The 20,403-nt window shown below is 70.8% G+C and overlaps 1 protein-coding gene across 1 annotated transcript; it reads left to right on the top strand.

Moving 5' to 3' along the window:
• Positions 1–1,153: 1,153 nt before the first annotated feature.
• On the top strand, positions 1,154–20,228 carry NEURL4 (neuralized E3 ubiquitin protein ligase 4; the record flags this gene model as incomplete). Its single annotated transcript, XM_064440387.1, has 14 exons — positions 1,154–1,525; positions 2,789–2,869; positions 3,442–3,626; positions 5,510–5,621; positions 7,288–7,376; positions 8,635–8,707; positions 10,497–10,785; positions 12,285–12,466; positions 14,682–14,767; positions 14,865–15,027; positions 16,394–16,592; positions 17,861–17,937; positions 18,039–18,117; positions 20,059–20,228. Coding segments are annotated over exons 1-14 (1,852 nt in total), but the record flags the coding sequence as incomplete, so codon positions are not given.
• Between the last annotated feature and the right edge of the window lie 175 nt (positions 20,229–20,403).

The raw sequence follows: 20,403 nt of genomic DNA, 5'->3' as shown, positions 1-20,403 counted from the left end.
GGGGGTAACTGGGAGAAGGGGGTTGGGGTAACTGGAGGGGCTGGGAGAAGGGGGTTGGGGGTCACTGGGGTAACTGGGATAAGGGGGTTGGGGGTCACTGCGGGGGCTGGGAGAAGGGTACTGGGGTGACTGGGAGAAGGGGGTTGGGGGTAACTGGGGTGACTGGGAGAAGGGGGGTTGGGGTTACTGGGGGGGGCTGGGAGAAGGGGGTTGGTGGTCACTGGGGTAATTGGGAGAAGGGGGTTGGGTGTAACAGCGGGGGCTGGGAGAAGGGGGTTGGGGTCACTGGGGGGGCTGGGAGAAGGGTGTTGGGGTCACTGGGGTGACTGGGAGAAGGGGGTTGGGGGTCACAGCGGGGGCTGGGAGAAGGGGGTTGGGGTAACTGGGGGGGCTGGGAGAAGGGGGTTGGGGGTAACTGGGGGGGCTGGGAGAAGGGGGTTGGGGGTCACGGGGGTAATTGGGAGAAGGGGGTGGGGGGTCACGGGGGTAATTGGGAAAAGGGGGGTGGGGGGTCACTGGGGTAACTGGGAGAAGGGTGTTGGGGTAACTGGGAGAAGGGGGTTGGGGGTCACTGCGGGGGCTGGGAGAAGGGGGTGGGGGTCACTGGGGTAATTGGGAGAAGGGGGTGGGGGTCACTGGGGGGCTGGGAGAAGGGGGTTGGGGTCACTGGGGTAACTGGGGAGAAGGGGGTTGGGGGTCACTGGGGGGGCTGGGAGAAGGGGGTGGGGGTCACTGGGGTAAGTGGGAGAAGGGGGGTTGGGGGGTAACTGGGGGGGCTGGGAGAAAGGGGTTGGGGGTAACTGGGGGTAACTGGAGAAGGGGGTTGGGGTCACTCGGATAACTGGGAGAAGGGGGTTGGGGGGTAACTGGGAGAAGGGGATTGGGGTCACTGGGGTAACTGGGAGAAGGGGGTTGGGGGTAACTGGGGGGGGCTGGGAGAAGGGGGTTGGGGGTAACTGGCGGTAACTGGGAGAAGGGGGTTGGGGTCACTGGGGGGACCGGGAGAAGGGGGTTGGGGGTAACTGGGGGGACTGGGCGCCCCGCTGACCCTCCCCCTCCCCCCCGGGCGCCCCGCTGACCCTCCCCCCTCCCCCGGGCACCCCGCTGACCCTCTCCCGGCCGTGCCCCCCCCCGCGCAGGTGAACTCCTGGAGCGGCTCCATCGGAGGGTGGGGGGTGACGGCTCTCGATCCGGCCGAGCTGGATTTCCCCAGCAGCGCCACCGGCCTCCGCGGCGGCTCCTGGGTCGTCTCCGGTTGTTCCGTCCTCCGCGACGGGCCGCTCCTTACGGGAAGATTTTGGGCCGGATTTAGACGCTTTAGGGGAAGGGGATCGCGTCGGGGGGTCCAGGCGACCCCCGGAGGGGAGTTACGGCTTTGGTGTGAACGGTCGCGACTGGGGGGTGGCGGCGGGCCGGGCTCCCCCCCCGCGTTTGGGCCGTGGTGGATCTCTATGGGAAATGTACCCAGGTCACCGTCGTCCCCCCCGAGGTGGCTGGACCCCCCCCGGCCCCCCCCTTACCGCCGGTACCCACCCCCCCTGCCGGGTAATTGGGGGGAGGGGGCTTGGGGGTGGTGGGGAGGGGGGCTTGGGGGGATGGGGAGGGGGCTTGGGGGGGGTGGGGAGGGGGGCTTGGGGTGATGGGGAGGGGGCTTGGGGTGGTGGGGAGGGGGCTTGGGGTGATGGGGAGGGGGGCTTGGGGGGCTGGGGAGGGGGCTTGGGGTGGTGGGGAGGGGGGCTTGGGGGGGCTGCGGAGGGGGCTTGGGGTGATGGGGAGGGGGCTTGGAGGGCTGCGGAGGGGGCTTGGGGTGGTGGGGAGGGGGCTTGGGGGTGGTGGGGAGGGGGCTTGGGGTGATGGGGAGGGGGCTTGGGGGGCTGCGGAGGGGGCTTGGGGTGGTGGGGAGGGGCTTGGAGGGCTGCGGAGGGGGCTTGGGGTGGTGGGGAGGGGCTTGGAGGGCTGCGGAGGGGGCTTGGGGTGGTGGGGAGGGGGCTTGGGGTGATGGGGAGGGGGCTTGGGGGGGCTGCGGAGGGGGCTTGGGGGGGGCTGCGGAGGGGGCTTGGAGGGCTGCGGAGGGGGCTTGGGGTGATGGGGAGGGGGCTTGGGGTGATGGGGAGGGGGGCTTGGGGGGGGTGGGGAGGGGGCTTGGGGTGATGGGGAGGGGGCTTGGGGGGCTGCGGGGGGGACTTGGGGGGCTGGGGAGGGGGCTTGGTGTGATGGGGAGGGGACTTGGGGGGCTGCGGAAGGGGCTTGGCTTGATAGGGAGGGGGTTTGGCGTGATGGGGTGGGGGCTTGGGGGGCAGGGAGGGGATTTGGGGGCTGGGGAGGGGGCTTGGGGGGATGGGGAGGGAGGCTTGGGGGGTATTTTGGGGTAGGGAGGGGGCTGGAGGGGATGGGGAGGGGGGATTTGGGGTGCTGAGGGTGCTGGGGAGGGGTATTGGGGGGCAGGGGGAGGTATTTGGGGATGGGGAGGGGTATTTGGGGGCTGGGGGCACTGGGGAGGGATTTGGGGGCTGGGGAGGGGGATTTGGGGGGCAGGAGGGGGTATCTGGGGGTGGGGGCACTGGGGAGGGGGATTTGGGGGGCAGGAGGGGGTATTTGGGGGCTGGGGGCGATGGGGAGGGGGATTTGGGGGACTGGGGGCTGTTTTGGTGGGGCCCGTGGTCGGGGGGGGGGGATTGGGGGGGGAGAGGGGGGCTGGGGATGTGGGAAGGGGCTTTGGGAGCCCTGGGGGTTGTTACTGGGAGCACTGGGGTTACTGGTGTGCCCTGTGTCTGTCGCCCCCCCACAGCGCTGCCCCCCGCCCCGGCCCCGCCCCGGGCCCAGCCCCGCCCCGACAAGTTCCCCGACAGCCTCGACCCCCCTGAGGGCGGTGAGTGACAGGGGGCGGGGCCTGGCACGGGGGCGGGGCCTGGCACGGGGGCGGGGCCATGGGCAGCCCCACCTGCAAGTGGGAGTGGGTGGGGCTTGTCCCCCAGGGGGTGTGACCATTCCTGGGGGGGCGGGGTCTTTGCTATCCCCACCTGCTGCTGTGGGGAGTGGGTGGGGCATCTTGGAGGGGCGTGGCCTTTCGTGGGGGTGGGGGCTCTTGTAGGGGGTGTGGCCTATTTGGTAGGCGGCTTCTGGGGGCGTGGCTTCTGGGGGCGTGGCAGGCCACAGGGGTGGAGCCTTCCCTGCATTTTTTTGTGCAAAACAGTAGAAAAATAGGTGCTTTGGTGGGTGTGGTTTGTCTTGGTGGGCGTGGCCTGTTTAAATAAGGGTGTGGCCTACCTCACGGGTGTGGCTGACCTCGGGGGGGGTGTGGCCAATGCCGGGGGCGGAGCTTCCCAGCTCTAATGGATAGATGAGGGGAAGGGAGGGGCGTGTTCCTTTGAAGGGCGTGGCGCTTCCCGGAGGGCGCGGCCCCTCCCGGAGTGGGCGTGGCCTAAGCAGCCCCACCCGCAGGCGCGGCGTGGGCGGGGCCGGGGGCTCCGCTGTCCAATGAGGCGCTGCTGTTCCACGAGAAGTGCGGGGCCCTCATCAAGCTCAGCAACGGGCACAAGACGGCCGAGCGCCGGCGGCCCCTCGACGAGTTCAACAACGGCGTCGTGCTCACCAACCGGCCCCTCCGCGACGGGGAGATGTTCGAGGTGCCCCGGGGGGGCCGGCCCGGGGGTCAGGGGGGGCCTAAGGGGGTCGGGGGGGGTCCTGTAGGGGTCTTGAGGGCATCCTGGGGGGCCTAAGGGGGCTTTTGGGGGTCTTAAAGAGGTCCTCGGGGGGGCCTAAAGGGATCCAGGGGGGTCCTGTAGGGGTGTTGAGAGCATCCTGGGGTCCTATAGGGGGCTTTTGGGGGTCTTAAAGGGGTCCTCGGGACCTTTTGGGGGGTCCTGGGGGGGCCTAAGGGGATCCGTGGGGGTCCTGTAGGGGTCTTGAGGGCATCCTGGGGTCCTATAGGGGGCTTTTGGGGGTCTTAAAGTGGTCCTGGGGGGGCCTAAGGGGATCCAGGGGGGTCCTGTAGGGGTCTTGGGGGCATCCTGGGGTCCTATAGGGGGCTTTTGGGGATCTTAAAGGGGTCCTCGGGACCTTTTGGGGGGTCCTGGGGGGGCCTAAGGGGATTCAGGGGGGTCCTGGGGGGGCCTAAGGGGATCCAGGGGGGTCCTGTAGGGGTGTTGAGGGCATCCTGGGGTCCTCTAGGGGGCTTTTGGGGGTCTTAAAGGGGTCCTCGGGGGGGCCTAAGGGGATCCAGGGGGGTCCTGTAGGGGTGTTGAGAGCATCCTGGGGTCCTATAGGGGGCTTTTGGGGGTCTTAAAGTGGTCCTGGGGGGGCCTAAGGGGATCCGTGGGGGTCCTGTAGGGGTCTTGAGGACATCCTGGGGTCCTATAGGGGGCTTTTGGGGGTCTTAAAGTGGTCCTGGGGGGGCCTAAGGGGATCCAGGGGGGTCCTGTAGGAGTGTTGAGAGCATCCTGGGGTCCTATAGGGGGCTTTTGGGGGTCTTAAAGTGGTCCTGGGGGGGCCTAAGCAGATCTGTGGGGGTCCTGTAGGGGTGTTGAGAGCATCCTGGGGTCCTATAGGGGGCTTTTGGGGGTCTTAAAGTGGTCCTGGGGGGGCCTAAGGGGATCCAGGGGGGTCCTGTAGGGGTCTTGAGGGCATCCTGGGGTCCTATAGGGGGCTTTTGGGGGTCTTAAAGTGGTCCTGGGGACCTTTTGGGGGGTCCTGGGGGGGCCTAAGGGGATCCAGGGGGGTCCTGTAGGGGTCTTGGGGGCATCCTGGGGGCACTTTGGGGGCTTCTGGGGGTCTTAGCGGGATCTTGGGGACCTTTTGGGGGGGTCGTAACGGGTCTTATATGGGTCTTGAGCACATACTGGGGGCCCTTTTAGGGTTTTGGGGGTCTTAAAAAAGTCCTGGCGACCTTTTGGGGGTCCTAAGGGGGTCCTGGGGGGTCTTATAGGGGTCTTGAGAGCATCCTGGCGGCCTTTTGGGGGGTCCTGGGGGGGTGTCGGGGGTCGTGGGGGATTCTGGGGGGGCTCCCGGGGACATTTTGGGGGCCTGGGGGGGGTCGGGGGCTCCCGGGGACATTCTGGGGGGGCCTGGGGGATTCTGGGGGGGCCTGGGGGATTCTGGGGGGGTCGTGGGGACATTTTGGGAGTCTTGGGGGATTCTGGGGGGGTCTTGGGGGATTCTGGGGGGCTCTCGGGGACATTTTGGGAGTCTTGGGGGATTCTGGGGGGGTCTTGGGGGATTCTGGGGGGCTCTCGGGGACATTTTGGGGGTCTTGGGGGATTCTGGGGGGCTCTTGGGGACATTTTGGGGGCCTGGGGGGGGATTCTGGGGGGGTCTTGGGGGATTCTGGGGGGCTCTCGGGGACATTTTGGGGATCACGGGGGTGTGGGGGGGTCAGGGGGACATTTTGGGGGTCAGGGAGAGCAACTGGGTGCACTGTGGGGCGGATCCCTGGGGTGTCCGGGGACTCTGGGGGGGGGTGTGGGGGTTTTGGGGGTCCCCCCTCCCCCTCACCCAGCCCCCCCCCCCCCAGATCCGCATCGACAAACTGGTGGACAAATGGTCGGGCTCCATCGAGATCGGGGTGACGGCGCATAACCCCAACAGCCTCGAGTACCCCGCCACCATGACCAACCTCCGCTCCGGTGAGCCCCCCGGAACTGGGGTACCCCCCCCGGAACTGGGGTACCCCCCCCGGAACTGGGGTACCCCCCCCGCGCGCCTGGGGACCCCCAGGGAGGGGCGGAGGGACCCCCGGAGCTGGTGGTTGGGATTAGTGTGGGTGCTGGGACACCAGGGTCCCCCCAAAATATGGGGGTGGGGGCACCCCTGGGTGCCTGGGACCCCCCAAAATTGGGGTGGGGGCTCGCCTGGATGCCTGGGTCCCCCCAAAATGGGGATGGGGACCCCCCCAAGTGCCTGGGGCCCCCCCAGAGTGGAGAGAGGGTGACCCCCGGAGCTGGTGGTTGGGATTAGTGTGGGTGCTGGGACACCAGGGAACCCCCAAAATATGGGGGTGGGGGCGCCCCTGGGTGCCTGGGACCCCCCAAAATTGGGGTGGGGTCTCCCCTGGATGCCTGGGTCCCCCCAAAATGGGGGTGGGGACCCCGCCGTGTGCCTGGGGCCCCCCAGAGTGGAGGGAGGGCGACCCCCGGAGCTGGTGGTTGGGATTAGTGTGGGTGCTGGGACACCAGGGAACCCCCAAAATATGGGGTGGGGGCACCCCTGGGTGCCTGGGACCCCCCAAAATGGGAGTGGGGTCTCCCCTGGATGCCTGGGTCCCCCCAAAACGGGGGTGGGGACCCCCCCGAGTGCCTGGGGCCCCCCCAGAGTGGAGGGAGGGCGACCCCCGGAGCTGGTGGTTGGGATTAGGGTGGGTGCTGGGACACCAGGGAACCCCGAAAATATGGGGGTGGGGGTGCCCCTGGGTGCCTGGGACCCCCCAAAATTGGGGTGGGGGCTCGCCTGGATGCCTGGGTCTCCCCAAAATGGGGGTGGGGACCCCCTGGGCACATGGGTCCCCCCAAAATGAGATTGGGGGGGAGGGACCCCAGGAACCGGTGGTTGGGATTAATGTGGGTGCTGGGACACCAGGGTCCCCCCAAAATATGGGGGTGGGGGCACCCCTGGGTGCCTGGGACCCCCCAAAATTGGGGTGGGGGCTCGCCTGGATGCCTGGGTCCCCCCAAAATGGGGATGGGGACCCCCCCAAGTGCCTGGGGCCCCCCCAGAGTGGAGAGAGGGTGACCCCCGGAGCTGGTGGTTGGGATTAGGGTGGGCGCTGGGACACCAGGGTCCCCCCAAAATATGGGGGTGGGGGCGCCCCTGGGTGCCTGGGACCCCCCAAAATTGGGGTGGGGGCTCGCCTGGATGCCTGGGTCCCCCCAAAATGGGGGTGGGGACCCCCTGGGCACATGGGTCCCCCCAAAATGAGAGTGGGGGGGAGGGACCCCAGGAACTGGTGGTTGGGATTAATGTGGGTGCTGGGACACCAGGGTCCCCCCAAAATGTGGGGGTGGGGGCGCCCCTGGGTGCCTGGGACCCCCCAAAATTGGGGTGGGGGCTCCCCTGGGTGCCTGGGTCCCCCCAAAATGGGGATGGGGACCCCCCCAAGTGCCTGGGGCCCCCCCAGAGTGGAGAGAGGGCGACCCCCGGAGCTGGTGGTTGGGATTAGGGTGGGTGCTGGGACACCAGGGAACCCCCAAAATGGGGGTGGGGGCGCCCCTGGGTGCCCCTGAAATGGGGGTGGGGGCCCCTCTGGCTGCCTGGGCCCCCCCAAGACCCCCCGTTTCTGCGTGCCCCCCCCCCCAGGCACCATCATGATGAGCGGCTGCGGGATCCTCACCAACGGGAAGGGGACGCGGCGCGAGTACTGCGAGTTCAGCCTCGACGAGCTGCAGGTGCCCCCCCGGCGCCCCCCAAAACCCGGGGGGACCCCCCCACGCCGGCCCCACCCCCGCCACCCCAAAGTCAGGGGGGCACCCCCCACTCCAAACCACCCGGGGCACGCGAAATGGGGAGAGAACCCCCAACTGTGACCCCCCCCGGCACCCCCAAAATCGAGTGGGGGGCCCCACAGCAATGTGTGCCCCCCCCCTTTGCACCCCAAAATCCCCCCCCCGTGTCCCTCCTGTCCCCTGTGGGGGTTTGGGGGGGCTCCCAGCAATGTCCCCCCCCCTTTGCACCCCAAAATCCCCCCCCCGTGTCCCTCCTGTCCCCTGTGGGGGTTTGGGGGGGCTCCCAGCAATGTGTCCCCCCCCCCTTTGCACCCCAAAATCCCCCCCCCGTGTCCCTCCTGTCCCCTGTGGCGGTTTGGGGGGGCTCCCAGCAATGTCCCCCCCCCTTTGCACCCCAAAATCCCCCCCCTGTGTCCCTCCTGTCCCCTGTGGGGCTTTTGGGGGGGCTCCCAGCAATGTCCCCCCCCCTTTGCACCCCAAAATCCCCCCCGTGTCCCTCCTGTCCCCTGTGGGGGTTTGGGGGGGCTCCCAGCAATGTGTCCCCCCCCCCTTTGCACCCCAAAATCCCCCCCCCGTGTCCCTCCTGTCCCCTGTGGCGGTTTGGGGGGGCTCCCAGCAATGTCCCCCCCCCTTTGCACCCCAAAATCCCCCCCCTGTGTCCCTCCTGTCCCCTGTGGGGCTTTTGGGGGGGCTCCCAGCAATGTCCCCCCCCCTTTGCACCCCAAAATCCCCCCCCTGTGTCCCTCCTGTCCCGTGTGGGGGTTTTGGGGGGGCTCCCAGCAATGTACCCCCCCCCTTTGCACCCCAAAATCCCACCCCGTGTCCCTCCTGTCCCCTGTGGGGGTTTGGGGGGGCTCCCAGCAATGTCCCCGTCCCCCCCCTTTGCACCCCAAAATCCCCTCCCCGTGTCCCTCCTGTCCCCTGTGGGGGTTTGGGGGGGCTCCCAGCAATGTCCCCGTCCCCCCCCTTTGCACCCCAAAATCCCCCCCCCGTGTCCCTCCTGTCCCCTGTGGGGGTTTGGGGGGGCAGGGGGTCACACTAACGCCCCCCACTTCCCCCCCACAATGCCTTGAGGACACCGCGGGGGGGGTTGGGGGGGGCTCCCAACACCCCCAGCTCAGATTGTGGGGGGGGGCAGGGCGGGGGGCCGTGTTGACACCCGTGTCCGTGTGTCCGTCCGTGTCCCCCCCCCCCCCCGCAGGAGGGGGACCACATCGGGCTGACGAGGAAGGCCAACAACGCCCTCCACTTCTACATCAACGGCATCGACCAAGGTTGGGGGGCGCGGGGGGGCCCCGGGGGGGCGCGGGGGGGCCCCGGGGGGCACCCTGGGGGGCGGGGGGGGCCCCGGGGGGGCGGGGGGGCACCCTGGGGGGCGGGGGGGGGCACCCTGTTACGCACAGGCTCCCCCCGGGGGCGTCTCCCCGAATTGACACCCTGGGAGGGGGGGGAAGATGGGGCCACCGAGGTGGGTCTTGGGGGCGTCCCCATGGCCGGGGTGACCCCAATGTTGGCACCCCATGACCGGGGGACCCCAAAATGGCCCCTGGGGGCGTCCCCGTGGCCGGGGTGACCCCAATGTTGGCACCCCATGACCGGGGGACCCCAAAATGGCTCCTGGGGGCGTCCCTGTGGCCAGGGTGACCCCAATGTTGGCACCCCATGACCGGGGGACCCCAAAATGGCCCCTGGGGGCGTCCCCGTGGCCGGGGTGACCCCAACGTTGGCACCCCATGACCGGGGGACCCCAAAATGGCCCCTGGGGGCGTCCCCGTGGCTGGGGTGACCCCAATGTTGGCACCCCATGACTGGGGGACCCCAAAATGGCTCCTGGGGGCGTCCCTGTGGCCAGGGTGACCCCAACGTTGGCACCCCATGACCGGGGGACCCCAAAATGGCCCCTGGGGGCGTCCCCATGGCCGGGGTGACCCCAACGTTGGCACCCCATGACCGGGGGACCCCAAAATGGCTCCTGGGGGCGTCCCCATGGCCAGGGTGACCCCAGTGTTGACGCCCCATGACCGGGGGACCCCAAAATGGCTCCTGGGGGCGTCCCCATGGCCGGGGTGACCCCAATGTTGGCACCCCATGACCGGGGGACCCCAAAATGGCCCCTGGGGGCGTCCCCATGGCCGGGGTGACCCCAACGTTGGCACCCCATGACCGGGGGACCCCAAAATGGCCCCTGGGGGCGTCCCCATGGCCGGGGTGACCCCAATGTTGGCACCCCATGACCGGGGGACCCCAAAATGGCTCCTGGGGGCGTCCCCATGGCCGAGGTGACCCCAACGTTGGCACCCCATGACCGGGGGACCCCAAAATGGCTCCTGGGGGCATCCCTGTGGCCGGGGTGACCCCAATGTTGGCACCCCATGACCGGGGGACCCCAAAATGGCCCCTGGGGGCGTCCCCGTGGCCGGGGTGACCCCAATGTTGGCACCCCATGACCGGGGGACCCCAAAATGGCCCCTGGGGGCGTCCCCGTGGCCAGGGTGACCCCAACATTGGCACCCCATGACCGGGGGACCCCAAAATGGCTCCTGGGGGCGTCCCTGTGGCCGGGGTGACCCCAATGTTGGCACCCCATGACCGGGGGACCCCAAAATGGCCCCTGGGGGCGTCCCCGTGGCCGGGGTGACCCCAATGTTGGCACCCCATGACCGGGGGACCCCAAAATGGCCCCTGGGGGCGTCCCTGTGGCCAGGGTGACCCCAACATTGGCACCCCATGACCGGGGGACCCCAAAATGGCCCCTGGGGGCGTCCCCGTGGCCGGGGTGACCCCAACGTTGGCACCCCATGACCGGGGGACCCCAAAACGGCCCCTGGGGGCGTCCCCATGGCCAGGGTGACCCCAACATTGGCACCCCATGACCAGGGGACCCCAAAATGGCTCCTGGGGATGTCCCCGTGGCTGGGGTGACCCCAATGTTGGCACCCCATGACCGGGGGACCCCAAAATGGCCCCTGGGGGCGTCCCCGTGGCCGGGGTGACCCCAACGTTGGCGCCCCATGACCCCGCGGGGTCGGGGTGCCCCACTGACGCCCCCTGCCCCGCCCCCAGGGGTGGCGACGACGCTGACGCCGTTGGTGGTCTACGGCGTGGTGGACCTCTACGGGATGGCCGTGAAGGTGACCATCGTCCACAACCACAACCACAGCGACCGCCTGCGGCGCAACAACGCCATCCTGCGGGCGCTGTCCCCCGAGGGGGGCCGGCGACCCCCCGCCGCCCCTCAGCCCCCCGCCGGGCCCCCCGCCGGCCCCCCGCCCGCCCCCCGCCTCCTCTTCCACCCCAACTGCGGGCAGAAGGCGGCCGTCGTCAACGAGGGACGCACGGCTCTGCGGCCCCAGTGAGCGACGCGGGGGCTCTGGGGGGGTCTGGGGGGGGGGGGTCTGGGGGCTCAGGGGGGGTCTGGGGGGTCTGGGGGGCTCTGGGGGTGTGGGGAGGGGCTTGGGGACGGGGGATGAGGGGGGTGTAGATGGGCTTGTGGTTGCAGCGAGGGACCGCGCCTCTTGTGATTTGGGGGGGTCCAACCCTCGTGTCCCCACAGACGTGGTGTCCCTGGTGTCCCCGTGTCCCCATGACCTGGTGTCCCCGTGTCCCCACCCCTGGTGTCCCCATGACCTGGTGTCCCCGTGTCCCCACCCCTGGTGTCCCCGTGTCCCCACCCCCGGTGTCCCCACCCCTGGTGTCCCCATGACGTGGTGTCCCCGTGTCCCCACCCCCGGTGTCCCCATGTCCCCACCCCTGGTGTCCCCGTGTCCCCACCCCCGGTGTCCCCACCCCTGGTGTCCCCATGTCCCCACCGCTGGTGTCCCCATGACCTGGTGTCCCCGTGTCCCCACCCCCGGTGTCCCCACACCTGGTGTCCCCGTGTCCCCACCGCTGGTGTCCCCATGACCTGGTGTCCCCGTGTCCCCACCCCCGGTGTCCCCACCCCTGGTGTCCCCGTGTCCCCACCCCTGGTGTCCCCATGACGTGGTGTCCCCGTGTCCCCACACCTGGTGTCCCCATGACGTGGTGTCCCCGTGTCCCCACACCTGGTGTCCCCGTGTCCCCACCCCTGGTGTCCCCATGACGTGGTGTCCCCGTGTCCCCACCGCTGGTGTCCCCATGACGTGGTGTCCCCGTGTCCCCACCCCCGGTGTCCCCATGACCTGGTGTCCCCGTGTCCCCACCCCTGGTGTCCCCGTGTCCCCACCCATGGTGTCCCCATGACGTGGTGTCCCCGTGTCCCCACCCATGGTGTCCCCATGACGTGGTGTCCCCGTGTCCCCACCCCTGGTGTCCCCGTGTCCCCACCCCTGGTGTCCCCGTGTCCCCACCCCTGGTGTCCCCACCCCTGGTGTCCCCGTGTCCCCGTGTCCCCAGTGTCCCCGTGTCCCCAGTGTCCCCGTGTCCCCACCCCCGGTGTCCCCATGTCCCCACCCCTGGTGTCCCGGTGTCCCCGTGTCCCCAGTGTCCCCGTGTCCCCACCCCCGGTGTCCCCACCCCTGGTGTCCCCGTGTCCCCACCCCTGGTGTCCCCGTGTCCCCGTGTCCCCACCCCCGGTGTCCCCGTGTCCCCACCCCCGGTGTCCCCACCCCTGGTGTCCCCGTGTCCCCAGTGTCCCCGTGTCCCCACCCCCGGTGTCCCCACCCCTGGTGTCCCCGTGTCCCCACCCCTGGTGTCCCCGTGTCCCCACCCCCGGTCTCCCCGTGTCCCCGTGTCCCCGTGTCCCCGTGTCCCCGGTGTCCCCGTGTCCCCACCCCCGGTCTCCCCGTGTCCCCGTGTCCCCGGTGTCCCCGCCGAGCCGAGGCACCCGCCGTGGCCCCCCCGCCCGCGGTGACGCCGCGTGTCCCCCCCCAGCGCGACGGACGACTTCAACCACGGGGTGGTGCTGAGCGCCCGGGCGCTGCGGGACAACGAGCTCTTCCAGGTGCGCATCGACAAGATGGTGGACAAGTGGGCGGGGTCCATCGAGATCGGGGTGACCACCCACAACCCCGCCTACCTCCAGCTGCCCTCCACCATGACCAACCTGCGCTCAGGTGGGTCCCCGAGGGGTCCCCGAGGTCTCCGTGGGGTGTCCAAGGTCTCCATGGGGTCAACACCCATGACCCCGCCCACCCCCGTCTCCCTCCACCATCACCAACCTGTGCTGAGGTGGGTCCCCGAGGGGTCCCCAAGGTCTCCACGGGGTGTCCAAGGTCTTCATGGGGTGTCCAAGGTCTCCATGGGGTCAACACCCATGACCCCGCCCACCCCCCGTCTCCCTCCACCATGACCAACCTGTGCTCAGGTGGGTCCCCGAGGTCTCCATGGGGTGTCCAAGGTCTCCATGGGGTGTCCAAGGTCTCTATGGGGTCAACACCCATGACCCCGCCCACCCCCGTCTCCCTCCACCATCACCAACCTGCGCTGAGGTGGGTCCCCGAGGGGTCCCCGAGGTCTCCATGGGGTGTCCAAGGTCTCCATGGGGTCCCCAAGGTCTCTATGGGGTCCCTGAGGTCTCCATGGGGTCAACACCCATGACCCCCCCGACCCTCCATCTCCCGCCGCCATGACCAACCTGCACTCAGGTGGGTCCCCGAGGTCTCTGTGGGGTCCCCGAGGTCTCTGTGGGGTCCCCAAGGTCTTCATGGGGTGTCCAAGGTCTCCATGGGGTCAACACCCATGACCCCGCCCACCCCCCGTCTCCCTCCACCATGACCAACCTGTGCTCAGGTGGGTCCCCGAGGTCTCCATGGGGTCCCCGAGGTCTCCATGGGGTCCCCGAGGTCTCCATGGGGTGTCCAAGGTCTCTATGGGGTCAACACCCATGACCCCGCCCACCCCCGTCTCCCTCCACCATCACCAACCTGCGCTGAGGTGGGTCCCCGAGGTCTCCATGGGGTGTCCAAGGTCTCCATGGGGTCCCCAAGGTCTCTGTGGGGTCCCTGAGGTCTCCATGGGGTCAACACCCATGACCCCCCCGACCCTCCATCTCCCGCCGCCATGACCAACCTGCACTCAGGTGGGTCCCCGAGGTCTCCATGGGGTCCCCGAGGTCTCCATGGGGTGTCCAAGGTCTCTGTGGGGTGCCCAAGGTCTTCATGGGGTGTCCAAGGTCTCCATGGGGTCAACACCCATGACCCCGCCCACCCCCCGTCTCCCTCCACCATGACCAACCTGTGCTCAGGTGGGTCCCCGAGGTCTCCATGGGGTCCCCGAGGTCTCCATGGGGTGTCCAAGGTCTCCATGGGGTGTCCAAGGTCTCTATGGGGTCAACACCCATGACCCCGCCCACCCCCGTCTCCCTCCACCATCACCAACCTGCGCTGAGGTGGGTCCCCGAGGGGTCCCCAAGGTCTCCATGGGGTCCCCAAGGTCTCTGTGGGGTCCCTGAGGTCTCCATGGGGTCAACACCCATGACCCCCCCCGACCCTCCATCTCCCGCCGCCATGACCAACCTGCACTCAGGTGGGTCCTGGATGTCCCCAAGGGGTCCCCAAGGTCTCCATGGGGTGTCCAAGGTCTCCACGGGGTCAACACCCATGACCCCCCCACCCCCGTCTCCCTCCGCCATGACCAACCTGCGCTGAGGTGGGTCCCCGAGGTCTCCACGGGGTCCCCGAGGTCTCCAAGGGGTCCCTGAGGTCTCCAAGGGGTTCCTATGAGGTTCCCCCCCCCCCAGAGTGTCCCCAGAGTGTCCCCAACAACCCCAGAATGTCCCCGTCCCCCCCACGGTGTCCCCCAGGTGTTCTAGGGTGTCCCCCAGGTGTCCATGGCCCCCCCATGGCCCCCCCCAAGGTGTCCCCGTCCCCTCTATGGTGTCCCCAGGTGTCCCTGGCCACCCCACGGTGTCCCCCCGGTGTCCGTAGCCCCCCCCCCGGTGTCCGTAGCCCCCCCCCAGGTGTCCGAAGCCCCCCCCCAGGTGTCCGTAGCCCCCCCCCCAGGTGTCCGTAGCCCCCCCCAGGTATCCATAGCCCCCTCCAGGTATCCATAGCCCCCCCCCAGGTGTCCATAGCCCCCCCCCAGGTGTCCCCGGCCCCCCCCAGGTGTCCGTGGCCCCCCCCAGGTGTCCGTAGCCCCCCCCCAGGTGTCCATAGCCCCCCCCCAGGTGTCCCCGGCCCCCCCCAGGTGTCCGTGGCCCCCCCCAGGTATCCATAGCCCCCCCCCAGGTGTCTATAGCCCCCCCCCAGGTGTCCGTGGCCCCCCCCAGGTGTCCGTGGCCCCCCCCGGGGCCCCCGTCCCGCGTGGCCGACCCCGTCCCCGTCCCTGCAGGCACGTGGATGATGACGGGGAACGGGGTGATGCACAACGGCACCACCGTCCTCGACGAGTACGGCCACAACCTCGACCGCCTCAAGGTGGGTGTGTCCCCCCGCCCCCAGACCCCCAGACCCCCCCAGGCCCCCCCCGGCCCCCCCCGGCCCCTCCCCGGGTGACGCCGACCCCCCCCCGCAGGCGGGGGACACGGTGGGGGTGGTGCGCAGGGACGACGGGACCCTCCACTTCTTCGTCAACGGGGCGGCGCAGGGCCCCGCCGCCTGGAACGTGCCCCCCAACGTCTACGCCGTGGTGGACCTCTACGGGCAGGCCGCCCAGGCCACCATCGTGGAGGAGGGCGGTGAGCCCCCGCCCCGGGGGGGGGGGAAACGGGGTGCTGGGGGGGGTTTGGGGGGGCTGGGGGCGTCAGGGGCTGGGTTTGGGGGTCCTGGGGGTGTCAGGGGGGAGGTTTGGGGGTCCTGGGGGCGTCAGGGGCTGGGTTTGGGGGGGCTTTGGGGTGTTAGGGGGGAGGTTTGGGGGTCCTGGGGGCGTCAGGGGCTGGGTTTGGGGGGGCTTTGGGGTGTTAGGGGCTGGGTTTGGGGGGGCTGGGGGTGTCAGGGGATGGGTTTGGGGGGCCTGGGGGCGTTAGGGGCTGGGTTTGGGGGGGCTGGGGGTGTCAGGGGATGGGTTTGGGGGGCCTGGGGGCGTTAGGGGCTGGGTTTGGGGGTCCTGGGGGTGTCAGGGGGGAGGTTTGGGGGGCCTGGGGGCGTTAGGGGCTGGGTTTGGGGGGGCTCAGGGGTGTCGGGCTGGGTTTGGGGGGGGCCTGGGGGCATCAGGGGCTGGGTTTGGGGGGGCTTTGGGGTGTTAGGGGCTGGGTTTGGGAGGGCTGGGGGTGTCAGGGGGGAGGTTTGGGGGGCTTGGGGGCATCAAGGGGCTGGGTTTGGGGGTCCTGGGGGTGTTAGGGGCTGGGTTTGGGGGTCCTGGGGGTGTTAGGGGCTGGGTTTGGGGGTCCTGGGGGCGTCAGGGTCTCGGTTTGGGGGTCCTGGGAGTGTCAGGGGGTGGGTTTGGGGGGCTCGGGGGCATCAGGGGCTCCGTTTGGGGGTCCTGGGGGCGTCAGGGGCTGTGTTTGGGGGGCTCGGGGGCATCAGGGGCTGGGTTTGGGAGGGCCTGGGGACATCAGGGGCTGGGTTTGGAGGTCCTGGGGGTCTCAGGGGCAGGGTTTGGGGGGGCTTTGGGGCGTCAGGGGCTGGGTTTGGGGGGTTTGGGGGTGTCAGGGGCTGGGTTTGGGGGGTTTGGGGGTGTGTGGGGTGGGTTTGGGGGGTTTGGGGGTGTCACGGGGCTGGGTTTGGGGGGCCTGGGGGCGTCAGAGGCTGGGTTTGGGGGGGGCCTGGGGACATCAGGGGCTGTGTATGGGGGTCCTGGGGGCGTCAGGGGGTGGGTTTGGGGGGCTTGGGGGGGTCACGGGGTGCATTTGGGGGTCCTGGGGGGGTCATGGGGTGGGTTTGGGGGTCCTGGGGTGTCAGGGGCTGGGTTTGGGGGTCCTGGCGGGGTCATGGGGTGGGTTTGGGGGTCCTGGGCCCCTCAGGGGGTGTCTGCGGGGGACACAGGGGTTCAGGGGTCATTTTTGGGGGTGCCTGGTCAGACCGGGGCGGGGGGGGGGTGCCGGGACCCCGCGATATAGCGGTTCGACCCCCCCCCACCACCCCGGGCCCGCCCCCCCCCCCCAGATTCGGCGTCGTCGGGGGGGGACGGCTCCGAGGGGGCCACGCCGGGGTCCCCCGAAAGCCCCTCGCCGGGGGGCTCCGCCAGCGACCTGCGCTTCCACCGCCTGCACGGCAGCAACGCCGTCATCACCAACGGCGGCCGCACGGCCCTGCGCCAGAACTGCCGCTCCGAGTTCAACGACGCCATCGTCATCTCCAACCGGTCAGGGGACCCCCAAACCCACCCCCCGGCACCCCCAGACCCGGCCCCGGGACCCCCAAACCCGGCCCCGGGACCCCCAACCCGGCCCCGGGACCCCAAACCCGGCCCTGCCTCCCCCGACCCGCGCCAGGGCTGCTGCTCTGAGCTCATTGGTGCCATCGTCATCTCCAATGGGTCAGGGGACCCCAAACCCACCCCCCGGGACCCCCAGACCCGGCCCCGGGACCCCCAAACCCACCCCCCGGGACCCCCAGACCCGGCCCCGGGACCCCCAACCCGGCCCCGGGACCCCCAAACCCGGCCCTGCCTCCCCCGACCCGCGCCAGGGCTGCTGCTCTGAGCTCATTGGTGCCATCGTCATCTCCAATGGGTCAGGGGACCCCCAAACCCACCCCCCGGGACCCCCAAACCCACCCCCCGGGACCCCCAAACCTGGCCCCGGGACCCCCAAACCCGGCCCTGCCTCCCCCGACCCGCGCCAGGGCTGCTGCTCTGAGCTCATTGGTGCCATCGTCATCTCCAATGGGTCAGGGGACCCCCGAAACCCACCCCCCGGCACCCCCAGACCCGGCCCCGGGACCCCAAACCCGGCCCTGCCTCCCCCGACCCGCGCCAGGGCTGCTGCTCTGAGCTCACTGGTGCCATCGTCATCTCCAATGGGTCAGGGGACCCCCGAAACCCACCCCCCGGGACCCCCAAACCCAGCCCCGGGACCCCCAAACCTGGCCCCGGGACCCCAAACCCGGCCCCGGGACCCCCAAAGCCGGCCCCACCTCCCCCGACCCGCGCCAGGGCTGCTGCTCTGAGCTCATTGGTGCCATCGTCATCTCCAATGGGTCAGGGGACCCCCGAAACCCACCCCCCCGCACCCCAAAACCCCGCCCCCGCACCCCCAAATCCCGCCCCCGCACCCCAAATCCCGCCCCTGCACCCCCAAATCCCGCCCCTGCACCCCCAAATCCCGCCCCTGCACCCCCAAACCCAGCTCCTGCACCCCCAAACCCGCCCCCGCACCCCCAAACCCACTCCAGCACCCCCAAATCCCGCCCCCGCACCCCCAAATCCCACCCCAGCACCCCCAAACCCACCCCCGCACCCCCGACTCTCCCCCACCACCTCGGGGTGCCCATAACCCCCGCACCCACCTTGGGTGGGGGGTGTGTGGGTGTTTCCTCTGCCCTTCCCCCCCCCTCCCAGGGACCCCCCTGTTCCCCCCCGGGTTTCGGGGACCCCCCGGGTTTCGGGGTGACCCCCCCCGTCTCCCCCAGGGCGCTGCGGGACGGGGAGCTCTTTGAGATCGTCATCCAGAAGATGGTGGATCGTTGGTCGGGCTCCATCGAGGCGGGTGAGAGGGGGCGCGGGGGGGTCCCCCAAAAGCCCTCCCCACCCCCTGCGCCCCCCGCCCGCCCCCCGGGGCGCCCCCTGTCACCCCCCGCCCCCCCGCAGGCGTCACCGCCATCCGCCCCGAGGAGCTGGAGTTCCCCAACACCATGACCGACATCGACTACGACACCTGGATGCTGAGGTGAGGGGGGGGGCGCCCCGGGGGGGCCCCTCTGACCCCGGGGGGGCCCCTTTGTCCCCTGGGGGGGGCCCCTCGGTGCCCCTGGGGGTCCCCTTTGTCCCCTGGGGGGGGCCCCTCTGTCCCCTGGGGGTGCCCTTGATCCCCCTGGGTGGCCCCCTTTGTCCTCCAGGGGGTCCCCTCTGACCCCGGGGGGGGCCCTTTGTCCTCCAGGGGGTCCCATCAGTGCCCCTGGGGGTCCCCTTTGTCCCCTGGGGGGGCCCTTGATACCCCTGGGGGGTCCCCTTTGTCCTCCAGGGGGTCCCCTCTGACCCCAGGGGGGCCCCTTTGTCCTCCAGGGGGTCCCATCGGTGCCCCTGGGGGTCCTCTCTGACCCTGGGGGGGGGCCCTTCTGACCCCGGGGGGTCCCCTTTGTCCTCCAGGGGGTCCCCTCGGTTCCTCTGCAGGGGTCCCGTCTGTCCCCTGGGGGGGGCCCTCTGACCCTGGGGGTCCCGTCTGTCCCCTGGGGGGGCCCTTGATCCCCCTGGGGGGTCCCCTCTGACCCGGGGGTCCCCCCCCGGGGGGTCCCGTCTGCCCCCGAGCACCCCCGTGGACCATCCGCATCGTGCCCAGATGGGACCCCCCGTGTCCTGGGGTCCCGTCCCGCCCCCAACTTTGGTGTGTCCCCCCCGTGTCCCCCCCGTGTCCCCCCGTCCCCGCGTCCCCCGTGTCCCCCCCATGTCCCCCCCATGTCCCCCCATGTCCCCCTTGCGTCACCCTCATGTCCCCATGTCCCGCTGTCCCCCCACATCCCCCCGTGTCACCCCCCGTCCCTCTGTCCCCCCATGTCCCTGTGTCCCCACGTCCCCCCGTCCCCACGTCCCCCGTGTCCCCCTGTCCTGTGTCCTGTCCCCCCGTGTCCCACTGTGTCCCTGTGTCCTGTGTCCCCCTGTCCTCCCCGTGTCCCCCCTGTCCCCCCCATGCCTCCCGTGTCCCCCCTTGTCCCCCATCCCCACGTTCCCCTGTGTCCCCATGTTCCCCTGCGTCCCTGTGTCCCCCTGTCCCCCATGTCCCCCATCCCCCCATGTCCCCCCCATGTCCCCCCATGTCCCCCCTGTGTCCCCCCTGTCTCCCTGTGTCCCCCCATGTCCCTGTGTCCCCCCATGTCCCTGTGTCCCCCCATCACCCTGTGTCCCCCTGTGTCCCCCTATGTGGCCGTGTCCCCCCGTATCCCGCCATGTCCCCCCGTGTCCTGCTATGTCCCCCCCGTGCCCCCCCGTGCCCCCCCGTGTCCCCATGTCCCCCCCCGTGCCCCCCGTGCCCCCCATGTCCCCCCGTGTCCCCCCGTGCCCCCCTGTGTCCCCATGTCCCCCCATGTCCCCATGTCCCCCCCCGTGCCCCCCATGTCCCCCCGTGTCCGCCCATGTCCCCCCGTCCCCCCATGTCCCCCCCCGTGCCCCCCGCGCCCCCCATGTCCCCCCGTGTGCCCCCCACGCCCCCGTGTGCCCCCCTGTCCCCCCCGTCCCCCCGTGTCCCCCCATGTCCCCCCGTATCCCCCTATGTCCCCCCATGTCCCCCACGTCCCCCATGTCCCCCCCCGTGCCCCCCGTCCCCCCATGTCCCCCCATGTCCCCCCGTGTTCCCCCTGTCCCCCTGTATCCCCCTGTATCCCCCTATGTCCCCTTGTCCCCGTGTCCCCCCCGCCCCCCCGTGTCCCCCCGCCCCCCATGTCCCCCCATGTCCCCCCCGCCCCCCCGTGTCCCCCTGCCCCCCATGTCCCCTCATGTCCCCCCCGCCCCCCGTGTCCCCCCGCCCCCCATGTCCCCCCCATGTCCCCCCCGCCCCCCGTGTCCCCCCGCCCCCCATGTCCCCCCCATGTCCCCCCATGTCCCCCCCGCCCCCCCGTGTCCCCCCGCCCCCCATGTCCCCCCCGTGTCCCCCCCGCCCCCCCGCGCCCCCCCGCAGCGGGACGGCCATCATGCAGGACGGCAACACGATGCGCAACAACTACGGCTGCGACCTGGACGCGCTGGGGACGGGCTCCCGCATCGGGATGATGCGCTCGGCCCGCGGCGACCTGCGCTACTTCATCGACGGCGCCGACCAGGGCGTCGCCTGCTCGGGGCTGCCCGCGGGTACCGGGGGGGCCGGGGGGGGACTGGGAGGGGACTGGGAGGCGCTGGGAGAGACTGGGAGGCACTGGGAGGGGGCTGGGAGGGACTGGGGGCCGCTGGGAGGGGGCTGGGGGGTGCTGGGAGGGGGCTGGGAGGGACTGGGGGGCGCAGGGAGGGGGCTGGGAGGGACTGGGAG

This window comes from Phalacrocorax carbo, unplaced genomic scaffold (assembly GCF_963921805.1).
Source record: "Phalacrocorax carbo unplaced genomic scaffold, bPhaCar2.1 SCAFFOLD_395, whole genome shotgun sequence".
NCBI lineage: Eukaryota > Metazoa > Chordata > Aves > Suliformes > Phalacrocoracidae > Phalacrocorax > Phalacrocorax carbo.
This window is presented reverse-complemented; position numbering and strand designations above follow the sequence as displayed.